Source organism: Apteryx mantelli, chromosome Z (assembly GCF_036417845.1).
Source record: "Apteryx mantelli isolate bAptMan1 chromosome Z, bAptMan1.hap1, whole genome shotgun sequence".
NCBI classification, from domain to species: Eukaryota; Metazoa; Chordata; class Aves; order Apterygiformes; family Apterygidae; genus Apteryx; species Apteryx mantelli.
The window spans coordinates 8,623,918-8,644,764 of NC_090020.1; the positions used below are offsets into that span (position 1 = coordinate 8,623,918).

General features: G+C 49.0%; 1 protein-coding gene across 3 annotated transcripts in view; it reads left to right on the forward strand.

Moving 5' to 3' along the window:
* Nucleotides 1-3,261: 3,261 nt before the first annotated feature.
* TMOD1 (tropomodulin 1) overlaps nucleotides 3,262-20,847 on the forward strand; it is a 31,900-nt gene continuing 14,314 nt past the window's right edge. For 2 of the 3 annotated variants that reach the window (XM_067315231.1, XM_067315233.1), the window contains exons 1-3: nucleotides 3,262-3,344; nucleotides 14,928-15,091; nucleotides 17,668-17,824. In XM_067315231.1, coding sequence (XP_067171332.1) covers nucleotides 14,972-15,091; nucleotides 17,668-17,824 — 277 coding nt within the window. In that variant the 5' untranslated portion in view covers nucleotides 3,262-3,344; nucleotides 14,928-14,971. Of the gene's footprint in view, nucleotides 3,345-14,810; nucleotides 15,092-17,667; nucleotides 17,825-20,847 lie in introns of those variants that run through there. The other variant, XM_067315232.1, reaches the window with a different exon arrangement.

Sequence of the window (20,847 nt, forward strand, 5' to 3'; positions counted from 1 at the left end):
GGCTGTGAACCATGTTCAATGCTTTTAAGTTTGTTGAAGTCCTGATCCAAGGAAGTGCTTAGCAAAAGTTGCATCTCCTGTTCCTCAGGAGGCATTAGACCTGCATTCTCTGTGTAACTTGTTAATTCACACAGAACGTTGTCTGCTTTTTAACTTCTGGTTTTTAGCGGTCTCTGTTCGGGGTTTGTTGTAAACGATTTCTCTGCTTCCGTGAACGTATGACATTTCGCCAGGCTCCACTGCATGTGTCTAAATCTAGCAGGTGGTGGAATTACTGTTTCACATATCTTTCCATTCTGACTGCTATGAGGAAGGCCTCTACTGGAATCCTGCACGGAATTCTGATCACTGTCCTACAGGAAAGATATGGACTAATTATAAAGAATCCAGATGAAAGCAAGGAGAACAATTGAAGTTTTATAGGCTTAAATAGAAGGCTTTGGAATCAGTCTGGGTAACAGGAGGCTGAGGAGGGAACACTTGTAAAAGGTTTCAGTGATGAAGAATCTGATTTTCATGTCTAGGGAGGATATAGGTTAGATGTTAGGAAAACTTGCTAAAGGGAGGGAAAGCCTGGAAATTCATTGAAATCCCAATTTCACTGTAAATTCTAAAAATAGGTAGGACAAGCATCTACTGAGACCCAGTTGATTCTCCCTTGGGATGTGGAGATGGAGTGTGTAATACTTAAGACCCTTATCTGATGTACATTTCTAGCCAGGAAGGAGAAAGCAGTGTTGTTAGACATGTTTTGTAGACCTTTGTGAATTTTATAAACTCGAAAGTGAGCATTCATTACTTGAGGAAAATAGATGAAACCGTAATAATTAAAAACCAAAGTAGAGCTCTTTTTGTTCACAGTCTTCAGAAAATAAGCACTTTCAAACCATCTCTTTTCTCTTTATTCCATCCCACCCTTTTTTTTTAAGTTTACTAAGCTTGGAGCACTTATTGTCAGTTCTTACACAGAAAGCTGAGTTCAGGCTCTCAGTTTTAAGGACTGGATTGGGATGATGCTACATGCTTCCCCACATGTGATTTGGGAAGTTCAAAAGATTTCAGCTTTCAGAGGCCGCCCTTTCCTCCAGGCTGGAAGAAGCTGTGGTAAAAGATGGCTCCCAGTGAACTGCTGCTCTCAGTAGGATTAAATTCTCCAAGGGTGAAGCTGGCCTGCAGACCAGGTGAAAGAATAAAGGCAACTCCAACAGAAATAATCATCAGTCTGTTTTCTCCTTGTCTCCCAGTTTGTGCCCCCCAGGTCATTTCCAGGAACTCTGTTTTGTCACCATGAGAATCCTCTTTGCCAGCCCAAAGTGCTCCTTCTTTGCAAATGAGTTCTTCTGCTTCCTACCACCAAGGTTTCCACTCCTGAACTACCCTTTCCCAGTTATTGGAGGCTTCCAGTTAGCTGCAAAGCTCTGTTGTCTCCGCGTTTTCACCACGCTCATGCTTTGTTCTCACAATTGCCATGCATCAGGCAAACCTTAGAGCCTAGATTCTCACATACTGATGGCATTAGACAAGAAAAGTGATGAGGAATCAAGCAATGAAAAAAAATCAATTTTCAGCTTTCATAACGCCTGAGAGTTTCTTTTTGTATTCTTGTGTTCTTGCTGCTGGTTTTCAGACCGGCTATTCTGAGCGGGAAAGAAGGCTGTTCTGTCGCGCTGTGTGAAGCCGGAGCTTCGCTAGGGCGAGAGGAACTTGTGAACCTGCTGAGCCATTGCTTTGAGAGCTGTTTTGAAATGGGGCTTAGGTGTACTTGGAGTTAGCAGTATTTGGTGCCTTGTGAATAGTGCTATGAGATGCGTTACTTGCAGCATTTGTTGGTGTGGTGTGTCTTGGTAGCTGGCTAAAAAGATAAAGTATCACTGATATTTATTCTGAAAACAAGTGTGCTGAGAAGCTGGGTTAATTTCTTGCTTAATGAAAACACGGCATGTGCTTTCTGAGGGAACTGTAGCACCCACCTTGGACAAGTTCTGGTTCCCATGAAGCCAGATCTGACAGTAGCCAGATGGGGAATAAAAATAAGTGGCTTGTGTATATCAACATATGCAAAGCCAACAGGGGCTTCTAAGGAAGCTTGGTGGTGCATGTGCATCCTGTCTGAGCTGCTCACCACTTGCACACCCTTGAGAAAGACTACTGGTAAGCAGGCAATTTCGATATGAGCGCTTAGATTTGTCTGAACCGGTATTGGTCAAGCTTCTTCCACTGAAGAAATTCTGGTGTTTGGTTGGGCCCACCAGCGGGTGAAACAGGTGGTCCGCAACACCCTTTTCATTCCTGCCAGCAGCTGAGATGATGCCAGTGTCTTGGTCCACAATGCTGTTTGCATCTATGAGGCACACAGTGGATCCGGTGTTTGGCAAAGTCCGCCTTTGTGTCCTCCGTTTGGCCCAGATGTGGCCAATATTTCTAGGGGTTACCTGCACATCTTTCTCCAAATGCTGTATGACACAGAAGAACTTCAGCGTCAGCATGGTTAGGAGTATGACAGGCAGTGAAAAAAGGCCAAGTACTGTCTCATGGAGACTGGGGGCACTTGCAGATGAAGGGTGTTGCTAGGCCCTGGAAGTACGGGGCTGGAGAAGCCTTCAGATGGACCACCCTCCCCTGGTGCAGCTGGGGACCCCTCCGCTTTCTGCGTGTGGCTGCTGGCAGAGACTGGACAGCAGAGGTGAGGAGGAGCTTGGGGTGATACTTCACAGAGGAGCTGCCTGAGATTTGTCCTGCAGTTGGGGTGTTAGGAAAAGATCGTAGAACGAATCCATGGGGCTTTACAGTTACTCGAAGGTGAGAGAGGGGAAGGAAGATTAGACAGCACCGTTGCAAGAACTGTTTTGGCACCACAAGGTCGGAAGGCAGCTAAGCAGACAGATGGCAGACTTGGAGCTGCTCTAGAAGGTGGCTGTCACTGGATGTCCGTACTTGGCAAGCCATTAGGGAGTAAAATAAGACGCTGAACTGGTAGGTGCAGAGATAAACCTGATGTTTGCGGGAGAGCAGCTTTTGCAAAGCGGGTTCGCAGAATCCATCCTCGACGCTCTGTCGCTGACGCGCTCTGGGCCGGCGGCAGGACGCCCTCGAGGTGCCCCGCACCGGGGCTGCCCCCGCCACTCGCGGGCGCGGCCGTGGCCATGCCCGAGCCCCCCGCGGGCACGGAGCGGGCACGGAGACCCCCTCCGCCCCGGCGCGGCGCGGGGCGGCGCGGAGCACGGCGGGGCCGGGCCGGGCCGGACCCCCCGCCCCCCGCCCCCCGCAGCGGCGGCGCGGCGCGGAGAGGCGCGGAGCGGAGAGGCGCCGCGGTGCGGAGCGGAGCGGAGAGGCGGAGCGGTGCGGTAAGAAGCGGCAGCGGCGGCGCGGCCCTTTTCTGGGCAAAATATTCGGCTGGCAGCGGGCGGCACCGGCTCGCCGTAAATAGCGGCCGCCCCCGCGCAGCGAGCGCCCTGGGATTTGGGGGGGGGGGGGGGCTCGTGGGGGCGGCCGCGCCCGCGCGTGGGAGCCCCGCGCCGGGGCCGCGACCGGGACCGGGGCCGCGACCGCGGTGCTCGCGAGGGGCGGCAGCGGCGGCGGCGGCGGCAGCGGCGCCGCGGGGCGTTAACGCGAGACGGCAGCGAGAGGGCCCTGCCCTGCGTGCCGGGTGGGTGGCAGAGTGTGCTCGCAGTTTATTGTTTTACTGTATTTTGTTTTGTTTTGTTTTGTTTTATTTTGTTTTACTTTATTTTTTGTTTTCTTATTTTTTGGTTATTTTTTGGCTTTTTTTTACTTTTTTACTTTTTTTACTTTTTTACTTTTTTTACTTTTTTACCTTTTTTAGTATGTTTTTAGGGTTTTTTTAGTTTTTTTACTTTTTAACTTTAACTTTTTTTACTTTTTTTTTTCTTTACTTTATTTTACTTTACTTTACTTTATTTTTTCTGGTGTCACATCTGTTGTCCTGGGAGGAAATGCTTCCCCAAGGGGTGGACTGAGAGCAAGTTGCGCTGCTTTTGTGCTGGCAAAGCAAAAATCGGAGAGGGAAGCGGTTCCTTGAGTCCCTGTGGTGTGTTTTCCACGGCCGTGCTTTGCCCGGCTCAAATCAGTCACGGCCCAACTTGAAAGACTCTTCCCACCTCACAGATGACTTTCCCTCCCTTGACTGGCCGCCGCTTCTGTCCCCGCTCGGGTGCCGCCCCGACGTGCTCCGCTGCCTGTGCCCTTCTTTGAAATGGTCCTGGGTGGCTTGTGGGGCACCACGTTGCTCTCCAGCCCCCTTCTGGGCTGATCACCCTGCCCCGGGGCAGACTTCCTCTGCGTAGCTGCTTCGCATTTTTCCTCGGGTGTGGGGCCTTGAGCCAGGAAGGTGCTCGGCTATGTGACTGAGGTTATTTTTAAGTCTGTATAAAAACTCCTTTCCTCTTGAGCGACCTGCCAGCTCACACTGCAATAAAGTATAAATTTCTCACTGATGGGACAACAGTTGTGCGGAGATGCGATACCTGCTTTTAGACCGGCTGGTGGAGCAAATAATGGACAAACTTCTGAGCGTGCAAGGCCTTCTTCAGGTTGTTGTAGTGAGCCCGTCATCTTCTGCTTTCTTAGAAGGAGGAGCCGGTCCACAACATTAAGGCCAAGCGCTGTCTTGCTGGCACCGCAGTTGCCAGAGCTGAATGCATTTTGCGGTGGCGTGGAACAACCTTCACTGGTTTCTCTTGACAGCCTCTGTACGCGTTGCCCTGGCTCGCATGTGCTTGGTTATTCTAACACGCCTACCACATTGCGAGCTCACAGCTGGCCATCACAAGGTCTCTTTCTCTCTCCTGTCAGAGCTCTCCCTCCCTTCGTCCAGCAACAACGCTCGCTTTTCCAAATTGACTCGTCTTGCTCTTTTCTCCGCACGTTTCTCAATTGTATTGGTCTGTCAGTTTTCTTCCTGGTAAGCTAGGATCTGCTTTCTACTTATTTGCTCTGCACATGACAGCTGTTTGCAAACTATGAGCTAGGGAGCCTCTTCTGTATTCAAGGCACGGACTTGCAGTCAAAATGTATTTAACCTGTAAAATAACAGATTTTTGGGGAAAAAACAGGAGATAAAAATTGTGTTCCATGGTTCTCTGTTGCTGAATTGCCATGTGCTTTCAGCTGCATCTAGAAACTCACCAGGGTTGGAGACCCCCCACCTCCCTGGTGCCCTGTCCCAGGGCTGCACCACTCTCCGGGGGAAGGAGTTTTTCCTGGTCATTCATGAAGAATGGGATAAGCACATAAGAGAGGCTATCCTGGATCGGACCAAAGTGTGTCTCGCCCAGGATAGTCTGTCTGGCAGCAGCCAGGAGCGGATGCCCTGGAAAAAGTATAGAAATAGATCTACAGAGCTGCTTCCTCAGAGCTCTCCTGGTTCCGGTTTAGGAACGCTCGGAGCCAGAGATGGTGTTGTTGTTTCTTTAGCCCTTGACAGATTGTGTGAGGATCCCACTTCTGTTAAATGCTTCATTCACATTTGGTGCACAGCTCACACCAAGTGGAATGGTACTCATTTTGCTCCTCCGTTCATTAAACATCAGCCTATCTGGGGCTATTAGATGCAGCTTCGCAGAGCTTCACCTTCTCTTCCTCCTGTTTCAGCCATACTAGCAGTGGGGTGAGACCAGGGACGTGCGGATGCAGATATATTACTAACCAGCTCGTTGCGCCTTGCCCTGGATGGTCTGACAAGGGCCTCTGTTTTACAGGGCATCGCTATGGCCCATCAAAGGGTCTGAGGCACTGATCAGTGCAAGACAGGTGTCATTCTTGCTCCTGTGTCCATGTGGCATCCGTCAGGCTCAGCTGTTCCCTGCAACTAGAGCATGCCAGAGAAACAGCAGAGGACTAACAAAAGTTAACGCAAGGGACTCAGGATTTTTTTTCTAAGGAGGAGAATATGCAGGCTGTGAAGTTTCCAAGTGGCACATTTCAAGTTGCTGAGCAGGAACTGAATGTTGCTGTGTTGCTAATGACTCAAGTGCACCCATGTGTTTTCCATATGGATTAGCAATTAGGCAATTAAGAAGTGCATGCCAGGTGCATGAGACAACATCACCCCAAATAGGAGAAGGCATAACTGTGTTTACAAGCATGTGCCTTAAAAGTATTCAAAGGGGGGAGACATAGCTGGGATGGTTTGTATTTGGGCTTTGGCAGAGTTTGACCCCGCTACGTGTTGCCTGTGTCGTGTTAGCTATTTGCTAGATGGCCCTGATAAGAAAGACTGCTTGATAAGGGCCAGTGTCGAGCAGCGTAGCTTGCAAGGCTGCAGAAATGTTGCAGGGAGAGGGACTAGAAAGCACAGGCAGTTTCTGAGTGCCAGGTTAGGGTCTGGGTGAGCTGTACTTGCTGGCATGCTAATTCTGGCCGAGGAGAGAGGAACATCCAGGACAGTGCTACCAGTGTAAGACTCTGCTCCACACCAGTGGATGAAGGGAGAGTTTGCTTCAGACGAGCACAGGGGACTTTCCGTGGTATATGCGTGACCTTGTAACAGGCTGTTTGCTGTGGAGCTCTCTAGTGCAAGGATGAGAAGGTCAGATCCACAGTAAGGATCTCCACGGGAATGAAGCAGCGTCATCAGTAAGTGTTATCCATGACGTACTCAACTGCTTTGCTGTAGGGTTTTGAGTAAGTAGAGATAACTTCAAATAGTGTTATATTTTGCATGGCTGGCAAGTTGCTCGGAGAGGTGCTGTGTGAGTATTGTGTCACTGGCAAAGTTGTGGTGCGCTCTGATAGATCCAAAATGCCACATTCCAGATGTTTCTTTTCTAATATTTTACTAAGGTGAAAATGAATTGCAATGTCTTATGTTAACAACAACTGGCTGTAAAAGTTTTAACAAACCAGGGAAAATGCAGATCTTCTTTGGAGTAGCCTGCAGCTTCCCGAGGAGGCAGCAAGCTCCCTGATAGATTTGGTTAGGCTTGAGCCTCAGCAGGGAGGCTGAGAGGGGCTCAGTCTTTCTGCCTGGGGGTGGTTTGCCTCGGTGCGGTAAGGGTGTGTGCTAAGCTCTGCTTTCTGCATACGACATAACAGAGAGTCTCACCGTCTGGGGTATCCCAGCCCCCGTCTTTTCTCTGCCCCCTCTTCCCTTCCAGGGCATGAGTGTGGCAGCACTGCATAGCTCTGCTGGTGGAAAGGCTAGGAGATATATGTCCGATGGGCACTGCTCCTTGGGCAGGGGCTGGGGACGTCAGCTGTGCTCTGTCTTGTTGTGGATTGTTGAAGATGATGCTTTGCTACTGTGCGAGCTGCACAAGGGCTTCTCGGCACGGCGCTGCAAAGCAAGACACTGCGATGGTCTCCTGAAAGCTGGGCTCCACTCGCTCTCATGCTGCAGAAGCAAGGGGCTTAAGCCAGGTGACCTTGAACCTCATCTGTGCTCTTTGCAGTTTGGACAGTTTATTTCAGGAGAAGGCAGCTAAACCCCTTTACCTTGAACCAGCATCAGGATTCAAACTTCAGTCACAGTGGTGAGGGCTTTGCTTCAGTGGGGTAAATGAAGTGAGCGCAGAAAACAATCAGCTTTTGCATGAAAAGTAGAGGATCAGCCTGCAACACAGTTCCCATCCTGTGTAACCTCCGAACGTGGGCAGTCAGGCAGAGTCCTGTGCATTATTCTGAGATCAAACCATAGAAAGTTTAGATGGGAATGTCCAATGTCCTCCTTTGAGCAGGGCTAGCTGCAAAGCTAGATCAGGTTGCCCAATGCCTTGTCCAGTTGAGCACTGAATGCTCAAGGATGGAGATCCCACCGCCTCTCTGGACCTTATCCCATGGCTGCACCACTCTTGTGTCAAGGAATTTTTCCCTGATGTCCAACCAGAATTTCTCTTGCTGCAACTTGTGCCTGTTGCCCCTTGTCCTTTCCCTGTGCACTTCAGAGAAAAGTATAGCTCTGTCCTCTCTGTAAACCATTTCCCATTAGGCAGTGGATGAGACTGCAGTTAGGTCCCACTGCAGCCTTCTCCTTTGGTGGCTGGAGAAGCCTGGTTCCCTCAGCTTCTCCTCACACGTTGTACCCCACCACCCTGCCCATGCTGGGGGCTTCGCATTAGAGTCCCTTCAGCTTGTCAAGATCTGTCTTTTACTGGGGGGCACCAAACAGGATACAATATCCAGATGTGGCTGCAGTGGTGCCAAGAAGAAGGGAATAACCACTTCTGTGGACCTGCTGGCTACGCTCTTTCTAATGCAGTCCAGGCTGAAAATTTAATGCAGAGTTTGTAGGAGTCATTTGTAGCTTTAAATGTTTCAGCATCTCGTGTGCCCAAGGTGGTCATGTGGAGCCCGAGCAGACAAACAGTGCTTGATGCTGTAGCCTGGGCCTCTGTTTATTGCTTGTTAAAAAGGTACTTTCCTCTCTGACTAAGAAAACGAGATCAGCCCAAAAAAAGAATCTGCAAAAAAAGAAAAACATGTAGGAGACAATCCCTTAAAAGGACTGGCTTTAGCTACTTGCTTTCCTTTTGTTTCTCCAGGCCAAAGGCTTGATATTTAGAAAGAACAAAGTATAGTCCTAATTCACTTGAAATGGGGCAGACTTCTGAATGCCTGTGGTGCGGGTGCAGGGCTTGCAGTTCCCTGGAGGGCAGCTCCTGGACTCTGCTTTGTCTGCCAAAGAAGGGACCGCTGTCTCTGGATGCGGCATTTATACCTGTGCTCCGGGAGGAATGCATTCCTGCACCCGTGCAGCTGCCTCTACATCTCCCATGACCTGGGTAACTCGTGACAGGAAGCACGCAGCAGGAAAGGGTTTGGATGTATAGTGCCGTGTGATGGCACTGGGGAGACCCAGGTCCTCCTGCGCTCTGCTTTGCTGCCAGGTTTTGCACAAGCCGCCTACACTCACGTTTTAGACGTGGTCTCAGAGGGAGCTGATGTGCATCTTTCCCTTCTGTCGTTAGTGGATCTGGCCCTAATTTGGCGGACCCTTCTTGCAGCTCCTGGGAGCTGATGGTGTGATGCTCAGCGCCGGGAAGTCAAGCAGCAGAGTGGAGGTAGGGTCGGGCTTCTGGAGGCCAGCACCCCACTGCGCTGGGGTGTAAGCCCAGAGTTAGCATGCTCTCCCGTGAGTTGCAGAACCAGCAGAACCTCGTTTTTGGTGAATTGATGTCCTTTATCCCCACATGCCCCAGCTCTACCATTTATAGTGGCTTCCTCTTCTTTCGGTGCTTCTGGTACCCCGATTCCCCTAGACCTCCCCAGAGCAGCCCCAGCCCTCTCCTGTGTTCCCTGTCTGCTGAGTGAGGTGCTTGGCCTGGCGCTGCGTTGTGTAGGTGCTGAGTGGCTGTTTGTACACATCTGCAGCTTGACAAGAGGTTAGTATTTGAGGTACGTTGAGTCCTGCATGAGATTCGAGTTAGCTAATGGCTTTAAGATTTGTCTGACAGGCCACATAAATATACGGTCTTCATTTAGGAAACCAACTGGATCTAATTTGTTTCTCTCATCTGCACATACCTACAGCATGCATCCTAGATTAGCATCCAGGTGATGCACTGAAGTCTAAGCATATGCACAGAAAATACTTAATTCTCTTGAATTTATAGTAATTGGTCCCTTGAGGTACATCTAATTTACGAAAAACCACCTGGTGTTTATCTTTTAAGTTATGCTGAAAGTCAAAAAGAACAAATAAACTTTTGTAGCAACTACAGAGGGATTGGTTTACATTGGTTTATTATTTTTATAATGTAAAAATAATAGCTCTGAACTTTGACTCCGTTTTTTACTTAAGTCATGCAAAATTCTCATAAATCAAAACCCTGCATGAGCCAAATAGAAACTGTTTTAGAGCCAGGCTATCCCTGAGAAGGTTAACTCCTGCCTCTAGTGCTGCTTAAAAACAGCTTTCATCCTGAATAGCATTCTGCTTTAAACTTGGCAGTTTTTCCAAGAATCATCAATAATCCCACTTGTGACACTTGTTGGCTGAGTACCTATCTCAGAAACCAAACTCTTGGCCTGCTTTCTTGTTTTCAGATTGTCAAAAACGTTTTTCAGTGGATTTGAGGGTTCTTTCGGGCAGATGTTCATTTCTTCAGCCATGGCTGTCATTGGGGAGTACATAGCGTTCCTTGTGTCCGCCTTTTGCTGGCAATTCGGGGTGACCGGTGACTTAAGATGCATCAAACACCCCTTTGTGCTGCATGCAGTCCCTGCAGACAAGGTCCAGAGTTTTATGGGCTGCAGGAGATGTGTAGTCAGAATCTGTGAAAGTGACAACTGTTTGTTGTAGCCTGCTATGAGACACTAAAATTGGACATCAGCTTAGATTTGTAATGGAATTTATCACTAGAAAGTTCTGTGTCTTGCCTGAAAGTAGTTGCTCTTTCACCCTGTGTGTGTATAAAAAGACAAAGGCTTTCCATCATTTCTTGCTGTTTTGCTGCTGATGCAAATGGGAATTTGTGTATTCGCAGGCTGGGCTTCTCCGAATGAGAGTGTTAAAGACCACTGTAATATTGTGTTGTGGGAAATATCTCTTTATGACATGTTTTCTTCACGGCGTTTTTGTTTCCTTGGAATTTGTCGTCTTCCTTGCTGTTTCTGTGACTTTATCCTTTCTCGTTCTTTCTTTTTTCCTGGGGTTGTCAGACCCTTGAGAGGTGATCCCACAAGTTCTCTTGGTCATTGCTGCTCCTGGCAAAGGTTACTACAGCTAGCCGGTGCTATATCCCATGCCTGTTTTGTTGTATGGACCGGACACAGTGGTCCTGCATGGGCCACGTTTCTGGGGGTTTTGAAGTTTGTCTCTGAGTGGAGGTCTCAGCAGCTGATCTCAACTTATGGTGCCCCAGCGCACACACGGTACTCCAGGGAGGACCCTGCCTGTGCAGAAAACAGTGAAAAGAGTATTTTCCATGTCTTGTTGGAAATGCTCTTCTTTTTCACTTGTTCTGCATTATCAGTTCTTTCATTGAGCCTTGGATACTTAAGTGTTTTTGGTCCCTTCGGAAGAAAACTATTTCATCCTTCTCATAATCACAAACTCCATCTTTTTTTGTTTGTTTGTTTTTCTTTCATTCCACATATATTCACAGCAGGAAAAGTCTTCTCTATAGATGATCTGCAGTGTATGTTCAGTCTTCATCCGATTCCATTTTTCTCCTCCAACCTCTTTGTTTGTGTTCGGGCGTACCAACTTGTGAACTCAGCTAACATATCAAGGGCAAGATTTTGGGTTAATGTGTCTGCAGAGCAATTCTCATAATGAGACCTAATATCTCACTATCTTTGTAGTTGATGACAATCTTAATTTTTAAAGATTTTTCACCTTGAAGTTGTAATAGTGTCAGTCCTGCGCAGCTTCTGTATGTTAAGGATATATTTAGTTGCCTTGTTTCTTTAGCTGACTGAATGAAAAGTGGAGCGGTAGGTTTAATAACAAATAACGAGAGATCAAAATTGCATCCTCAGGGTGGCATTTAGAGCAGATTTGATGGAGCAGCTTTATGGTGAATTTGAGGTTAACTCTTTCCTGAATGTCCAGATGTGTGTAAATTTAATATTTGGGTGTAATATTGCAGTTGTGTTGGAGGATCGTAATTTTATTCTTTTGTAGTGCAGCTGTTCGTGAAGGGGACCTATGTCGTTGTGTAAATGACAATAAATAGGCTCAGGCAAAACTCTGTGCTTTCTCATTTGGGCGGCACAAAACCCTCTCGCCATTTACAGCAAACAGGCTATTTGTTTTTTCCACCGCTTGTTAGCCAGATAGGGAAGAACAGCCCTGGGACGTGGAGACGGGGGAGAGTCGGTGAGCGCGGTGGCCCTGGAAGCTGCGCTGGCGGATGCGCTCGCGCCAAGCCCATACGACGTGTTCCTCGGGCTGAGGAGCTGTACAAAATGTCTTGCCACCGCGGGTACCGCTAATGCTCCGGACGCGTTCTCCGTGGGAGCAATGCGAGCCAGCGTCTCAGTGCCGCTGCGCTGGCAGGCGCGCGAGGCGGCTGTTTGCTCCCGGCAGCTCTGCTTGGGATTCGTAGCAAGCGAAGTTCTCCCTGCCGGGATTTAAGCTGCGTTTCGGCAGGCTCCGCACCTGTTCCCAGCGCTCAAAGCCTTTGCTATATGCAGCCCGGCCTTTAATTCTTTGCAAGATGCTTTGAAACCTGGAGTGTTTTCCAAAAACGTTGACTGTGCACGTTGACATCAAATGTCCCTCCTGCCTTTCGCCTCTTGGTGCTGACAGTCGCTGTCCTTTTGGCAGGCAGCTGCAAGGTCAGAGTTGCGAAGCGTGCGTTATGGTGTCCTCCTTTACGTGGAGAAGTTGCAGGGTTACCCCTGTTGGCGAGAAAGAGGCAGCGGGTGCCTCAGATAACGGTTGTCCTCAAGTAACAAAGATCAAGATTGCCACGTTCGTGCAGACGTGGATATTTTGAGCCGTTACAGGGAACATAGCGGTCTGAGGTCAGCTATCCGCTCCCTTCCTGCCTGTTCTTAGCTCCAGCTCTTTCCACAGCCGGGAGAATAGGCAAAATTGAAAACTAAATTCAAAATATGGCCTTGTCACGGTTCGTACACTTTAAGGTCATGGTGGCACAACACATCACCCGGTTGAGTCCAGACTGCTTTTCCAGGATCTCTCACATCAGAGGTTGTCACTGTAATAATAAGAGTTTCTTCATGTGTAATTGTGGCAAAGGCTCTGCTTTTCTGTCACGGCAAGCAGAAGGACAGTCCTGCTGGGGCTGGGGTGCTGGACGTTGCTGCACCTAGTCTGGCTGATGTATGGTTGCACGGTGGTGGTACATCAGTCCCTTGACACAACATGTGCTACGCTTATGGCCGCGCTGGATCGGTAAGGCTCAGAAGTGCTGGACTCCAAACCGCTTTGCTTAGCCAGGTGCCAGAAGCGTGAAATGTCATAACTTGAGCTTCCTGGTTCAGCTACCTGCTGGCATCATCCTTGGTGTCTGCAGATTCGCTTTAGCAGCGTAGAGCAAAGAGCTTGTTCGTCCTGTGTCGGTTCTGCCCTCTAAGAGCCCAGGGGGCCGGTCCTCCGGTAAAAAAAGGCATCATTTCCTAGCGCTCCACTTCCTAAGTGGCGAGTGGCAGGAATGCGAGTGATGTAGGAATTGTGATCACATCAGTGGGAAACCAAATGTTGGGCCAGATGCCTGCTCTAAATTTAAGGGCTTGCTGTCAAGCCATGTATGCGTTAATGCGCCCTTTTGTGACCAAGCTAAAGATAATTTTATCGGGAATAGTAGCTGCAATATAAGTTGTATAAAGAATCTTCTCCACTAATGAAGAGCAATCATAAGAGCATGATCTGCCCTGAGAGCACGGGCAGAGCTAGAGGGATGTGACTCAGGGCAGGCCTGTGACACTCCAGAGGGACTGAAGAGAGGCCATTTAGAGAATCAGAAAGATTTTTGGCTTCTTGAAAATGGAAGATTGTAGTTATTCTACTGCAAATGTCACTTGAGAGAATAGCGAAACTTTTTTTTCCTTGTTTAAACTGTAGGAAAACTAACTTTAAATAAAGATCAATACTCTGTGCAAGAATCTGGTCAAAAAATGTAGATGTACAGACTGTGCTGTGGAACAGAGGGAAACTTTCAGCTAGAAAGCAGCATTGAATGCACTCGTGTGTTGTAGGTGCTATTCCAGCTTCTAATGTATTTTTAACCCACTGGCTTATTTTAAACAAGTTGAGCTTAATTCAGTCACTGAATCGTTGAAGTTGGAAGGGACCGCTGGAGTTTGTTTGGTCCAACCCCCCCTACTTAAAGCAGAGTCGCCTACAGCAGGTTGCCCGGGGCTGTGTCCGGTCGTGTTTGAATATCTCCAAGGATGGAGGCTCCATAGCCTCTCTGGGCAACCTGCTCCAGGGTTTGACCACCCTCGCAATGAAAAAGTGGTTTCTTACATTCAGATGGGATTTCCTGTGTTTCAGTTTGTGCCCGTTGCCTCTTGTGCTGTCGCTGGACACCACTGAGAAGAGTCTGGCTCCATCTCCTTTGCATCCTCCCGTCAGGTATTTATACACCTTGATAAGAGCCCCCTGAGCCTTCTCTTCTCCAGGCTGCACAGCTCTCCCAGCCTCTCCTCTCTTACAGTCTTTTTCACGTCTCTGCAGTGCACTCAGAGCTGGCAGAGGTTTGCGTCTGTATGATCGTGTATGGCATTTTGCGTTATGAGACTTGGCACAAAACCCTGCGTCAGCAGGGATTATTGAGATAGATCTTTCAGTATGTTTCTCCCATTTCTCCTCTTGAGGGATTGCTTTAGATGCAGATTAACACTTGGGTCGTGTGCTTAGCTTGCAGCAGTGCGAGCACACATGTTGCTTCAGTGAGTAGCTAAACAGCATGTTTAACTGTCTGCGTCTTGAACGTGAGTAAATAATACTTCCTGGTCTCCTTGTGGCTTTAAGACACTGATCTGGCAGGGAGAGGTGCTACCCACTGAGACCCGTGGCCTCATGGAGATTTGCAGGGCTCAGATGTATTCAGTGATGCTATGATCTGTTTTTTCCACCTGGTCACGTTATCCAGAGTGCTACGCGCAGGACGGTGTTATGGGGGATTTGTAAGGGTGTGGGAGTTGCAGCCGTTCCAATCTGTGGTTTAGTGTCCCTCAAGGAAATTAACACGTAGGTCATTTCATTAACGTCTAACATTACTTGGAGAAAGAAATCTCTAACCAGGCTCCTACACAAAGTCCTTCCTCCCTGCTACCCTGTAAGTCTCTGATGGGGCAACTGAAGTCCTGCTGCTGACACCAGCATGGGTTGTTAGCTAGGTGTAGAATAGGGGCAGCGCCCTGAGCGATCTCACCTAGCTCTGAAGTTAGCCCTGCTTCAAGCAGAAACCTGCTGCAGCTCTGTGATATTCACTGCCAGCAGCGCTGCGGTCTGTGTTTCATGTATTCAGTGTGATGCTTCTTGTTTTTCATTTCAGATCCTGTTTCAGTGTAAAAGTAAGATTCACAAGACTCCTCTAAGATGTCTTACAGAAAGGAGCTAGAAAAATACCGAGACCTGGATGAAGACAAGATCCTTGGAGCTCTGACAGAGGAGGAGCTCAGGAAGTTAGAAAATGAGCTGGAAGAGCTGGATCCTGATGTAAGTCATTTTTAAAAGAGATTTTCCAGGTGGTAAATCTCAAGTAATTGTGGAAGAAGGTGAGCAAATGGGCTACATTAGTGGCCTGTATTTAAGTGGGATCTGTTGCAGAGCCCATACTCAGTGCAAGGTTGGAGGAAACTGGCCCCAGATGAGCAGAAGCAGTTTTGCCATCGAGAGCACTGGCTCTGGGATGGGACTTTGCTTATGTGATACTCCTCTGCCCTCGTCCCGCCACGCGTGCCATGGTGAGCATTGCTGGATCAGTTGTTTGCGTTCTTTGGTCCCTGGGTTTCATGGGCTGTTCCTAACTGATGAAGGTGAGGAGGCTGACGCCAAGCACATGAAAGTCTGCCTCTCCGCTGATTTGCAGCGCTGATGTGAGTCAGTGCTGATGCAGGGCTGTGGGGAGGTCTTGCAGAAAGCAGGTGGGTCTGGTCCACTTGCTGGAATGGGACTCCTAAACTGACTCTCCCCTGAGGCCAGGCTGGAGATTGTATGACACCTTAAGTGAGTGTGTGTGCTTTTTATCTCACAGCAAGGTCTTCTGAGATCTCTTGTCTAAGGGCCAAGGGAGGTTGTAACAGATTATCCTAATATGTCACAGTATTCCACCATAAAAGACCTGTTGTATCTTGATCTTTCATGAGCTCTTTTACATCTTACCTGTCTGTTTCCATGTTTTGTTTCTGGCTCAGGAATTAAACAGGCAGGCTGTGGGCAAAAGCTTACCTGTTGCTCTATTGCTGCACAGCACCTTTTGCAACAGGGTCTTGGCCTGTGCTTGGGGTTCTTACACCACCCTGACACAATTGTATTTTGGGAAGAGCTGTCCTAATAATTGGGCACTTGCTAGGACCTTGCAGAACCGAGACCTCTGCTCCTGATCAGGCCATTTTGGAGGAGGTGTTTCGGTGTGTTTTTTTTTTCTATTATTATTTTTTCATTAGGAAACCTCAAGTGGCCTCAATTTTCCTCCATTTAGGAAGAAAAGCAAATCTCAGAGTCTTGCAAAATGGGACAGTTGCTTTCTAGCCAACCTCCCAGCATCAGCAAGAGCTACATGTATGCAAACACTGGGTATACGAGTGCCAAGCCATGATAACCTTTTGAAGGCAGTGTTGTCCTGTGCCCATAGGAGGGGATGTACAGAGCCAACTGGCAGGCCATTGGGTTATGGCAACATTAGATGATGAGGCTGGACACTGCCAAGTGAGAAATTGTTCCCACGGCATGCAGCTAGTGTCTCTGGGGAAAACAATGGGCAGTGCAGATTGCATCATCAGCGTTTTTAATCCCAAGCGTCAGCACAGAGAAATAATTAAGAGGTGGCAAACAATCTCCCAGGATTAAGTGTATGTGCTGATAGGTTGATTACTGCTGCCTCTAAAGACACAGAGTCAGACAGCATTCAGTGAAAGATACTGAAAAGTAAAATAATTGCAATCATCTGTCAGTACACGTATAGCCTGAATACCAGAGTTAAAATATGAAGATTGCATGGTGACTTCTCACGGTACAAAGCCTGAGGAAGCAAACTGTTTCTTATGCCTACCTGCTTGTGCATTGCACGTTAGCAGAGTTCTTCTGTCCTCTAAGGCTGGCTAAGTCTAATCGCTTTTCATTATTTTTCCAGGCTTTCCACTAATACAGACTTAGATTATTATGAATTCCTTTTATTAGGCAGCCAAGGAAAAATCAGCACCTGGTCCGATGTCATCTTGGATGTCTTAAAAAAATAAGTGTTGACTCCTACCCAACAAAGCTCTAAAGAACATGCTTAGTGTCAAATCTGGGAGTAGTCTTATTTATTGCATTAAGGCTGTTCTATATTTAAATATAAGCAGGTGCTTACGTGCCGTATGTGTCAGGCACAAAGCAACTTCCCGTGGTGGCTTGTGTGACTCAATAACAGGGAGACATTTAGAAAAAGAGCTGAGGTTCGCAGGGGTTTTATTCTGCAGTGGAATTGCAGCCAGTCAGTCTGAAGTGACCTTCACTATGAGATCTGACCTGTAGTTTTGGGATGGACCATAAAAGGCAGAAAAGACCACTGCGACTTTCTGATCGGCTATGTCAGAGACCCTGGGATTTCTCTGAATTGGTTCTTGTCAGGCCCAGAGCGCGTATCCTGCCGCCTCTGGTGAGGCACGTCAGCACTTGGACGGACACATAGGGAAGAGAAGCTCTGTTGAGTTTTGTAACTCAGTTCTAGCACTGAAAAAACTACAAAGTGGCAGGAGAAATGGAGAGAGCGTGGGAAGAGGCCAGGAAGAGAAGAAAGCGATGGCTGAGAGCCCCTGAAGAAAGGGCTGGACCTCCTGTGTAGAGGAGCATCCTCTTGTAACAGTGCTGTGCATATGAAATTCCATACTGGAATGAGAAGGCACGTAGTACGTCTAGGCTATATGGGAGTCAGCAGGGTTGGGTTGGGATAACTTTGATGCAGTGAGAAGCAAAATATCCAGTGAGCTAGAAGCAAACAGTCCAATGAGGAAAATGGAGAAGGGAGAGAGTGGAATGGATGGGGATTGTGGTCTGTAAAAGTAATGTGGGTTTCTCCCCCCTGTGTCTAGAACGCACTGCTGCCCGCAGGGCTCCGGCAGAGGGACCAGACGCAAAAACCACCAACTGGCCCGTTCAAAAGGGAGGAACTCATGGCCCACCTAGAAAAGCAGGCAAAAGATGTTAAAGACAGAGAAGACCTGGTTCCTTTCACAGGAGAAAAGAGAGGTATGATCATCTTTCGTGCCGTGCCGAGGGTGTCGTGATGAAGGCAGAGTGCGGCAGGAGGCTGCTCCGCACGCGGTGAGGCTGGGCGCACGGCAGAAGGGTCGTATCTGAGCCCGGTTCGTTAAGTACTGCTCCCTTTTGACGCTGGCGGGGTGGTGAACCTGCTGTATAGCCCAAGCCCGGGCTGGCTGATAGATTGGGGTGTACCGGGAGGTGGGTGTTCATGCTGATTTGGGTACCACCCAATGTGTTGTCAGGTGATGGGGTGAGGCTGTGCCACTTGCTGTGCAGCCTGTGTCTTTCCCCATCTCGTTGCAGCTGCATCCAGCTCTGGCAAAACATCTTCTGCCCTCTCTTGTTCTTCCTCTGCCCTGTCTTCCTCTGAGCTCGCTGGGCTGTTCCCTCTCTACCCCTATTGCCTTTCACGCTCCCTTCCTACACCCTGACCTCCATCCTGGTGCAGAGAAACTCCACAGCTCTGCGCTCCATTGCACCTCAGCGATGATGTTTCCAGCAGTTCCCTTCTAGTCTTAACCCTGGCAAGACAACCCTCGCTTTCCAGCTTCCTGTAGCTGTATGCCTCTGCCTGCCTGCACCGTGCGCTGCCGCTGCTGATGCAGCCCCGCTTTCCTTCTCACTGGGGCCTGTAAGCCACGGGCTGGCTCTGCTCTCCTCTGTCCTCTTGTCCCGGCGTCTTCCTGCCCAGCCTCCTGCGACGTGTCCCATCATTCGAAGCGCTTCCCTGCTCCCATCGGCACGCTGAATACCATCTGGTTTGACACGTGGTCCGGACAGACCTTGTCTCTGGGTGCCAGCGGTTGCTCACCAGCTTTTTTCTGCTTTCAAGCAACCCCCTGAACCATGATCCCCCTCCAGCAGAAATTCTGCTCGTGCACTGTCCTCTCTCCTGGTTGTCCTGTGCCGAAACAGCAGGGGTGTGCTGAAAACACGGGCACGCGAGCATTGCAAGTTTCCCAATGCAGTCTTTCTCAGAGCTGCCTACTTCTTGTCCCTAATGATCCGTATGCATCTGTGAGAGAGAGTTCATGTTTAAGTCTGTCTGATTTAGTAAATCTTGAGGTGATATTTTTAGAAAAACAAGTTCTCCTTAGAAGAAGTAAATGAAAAGATTAAACTGAGTGCTGTGGGGAAGAGTATTTTAGCAGCTTTCAGCATATCTCAACCCAGCTTTATTTACCAGCCTCTTTAATACAGCAGAAGGTTACAGTGCTCTTCAGGAGGGGGAGATATTTAAAGAATTTCATATCTTCAGCTTCTGTTATGGGTTAATTATATTTCCATCTGATCATCTAAAACACATTATACATAGCTTCAGCTGTAACTCTCTGTGAGGTGAGAACACTGCTTATACTGAATACAAGCCAGAGATGTTAAATTACCTGCTCACAGTTGTTGTAGAGATGGCAATAAATCCCCATATTTGACATTCTGAGGGTAGTTTACCAGTTTAAACATCTTGTAGGAGATGCTGTCCACTCTCATGCTAGTGGACAGGGTAGGAGTCGATGTGTGCATACATGCTCTGCTATGGTATATAAAGCTGTATTAGCGTACACCATCAAATTTAGAAAAAAAAACTTGAAATAAAACGTGACTGAAATGTGAAATTGCTTAAAATTAAAACCCAGGCATTTTGATGACAATGAGATGTCGAAAGGAGCTATTGTGTGAAGGGTGGAATTGGCTTGTCCTGTTTCTTTTGCTTCCTGCAGAACTGATCAGGTCTTATTTACAGTTTGTTTAGCAAAGTGTCCAGGGAGCAGCTGGGAGGAAAACAATTCCAAGCGTCTGCACCAAGTCAGAGCTGATGGTGCCAGTCCTTTCCAAACACCTCGCTGCAAAACGCCCCGGAGGTGTGTGGCCATACAGGCGCACATGACGCCTTGCCTATTTTTGCTAGAACAGCTGTTTCACAGAAGGCAAATTCCTGCCCGCTTTGTCAAGGCAACAGCGCAGGGAACGGAGACGAGCGCTTCCGCAAAACGCTCTTCGTAGCAGCCTCTGTCTTGTACCGAGACAGCCCAAAGCGCAGCTGCTTCTCCCTTCGGTCTAAATTTAGTTGCTTCTGTTCCTGTGCGTCCCCGAGCAGCGGGATCTTTGCTTCTCCCCTTTGGCGTTGCTGACTCTGGTTTCAGAGAGCGGACGGAAATAGCCCCGGCTGGCGTCCCAGGCCGGCAGCTCTGCGCTCGCTATCTCTCTGCAGTCGTCCTGGACTATTTCAGGGCAGGGGACCGCTCTGAAATGCTCTGGGATTCCTCCTCCTCCTCCTCCTCCTCCTCCTCTCCAACGTGCGGTGCCACTGAATTCCACCAGCAACCCACTGCCTGCCGTGCTGCTCTTAAAACACAGCGAATCTTTTCTTTTCTTTGGTGGCGGGGGTGATCGCGGGTTTGTGCGCTGTCGTGAAGTCCTGACGGACTCCGCTTCTGGCAAAGAGATGCACCAGCCTCTCGGATGTGGGGAGAGGGTAGGGATCGAGATGGGCATGTGAGGTTAGGGGCTGATACATGACGCTGGGGGCAGCTGCCAGGGGTCGCAATCTTCTTAGAGGGACAAGTCATCTCCTGGACTGGCAGTAATGGAGGAGACTCTGTCCATTGCATGCCGTGGGGTGTCAGCTTCCCCCGAGGCCAGCTGGACAGCAGAAGTCGTCCCTCTGCAAAGGTTTGCTCTGCTTCCCAGGGCAGGAGAGTCTCCTTGTCCCACCAGCTGGAGCTGCAGAGCTTTGCTGATCAGAGCCCTGTGTGGTGGTGTGGCCAAAAGCATGGTTTGGTGGGTGACCTACCTGCCGTTGCCCTCAGCTCAGGGTGGGAGGCAGCCACACCAGACCCCCCGTGCAGGAGAGCAGAGAGGACTCTCAGATTCCCCCAGGGAAGGACAGGCGAGGAGACCCCGGTGCGAGGAGCAGTCAGGAGCCGGGAGCAGCGATGCACTGCAGTTAACCCCGCGCCCTGCTCCAGGCGCCCCGAGACTCAGCCGGGTCTGGCAGAGAGAGGGACACG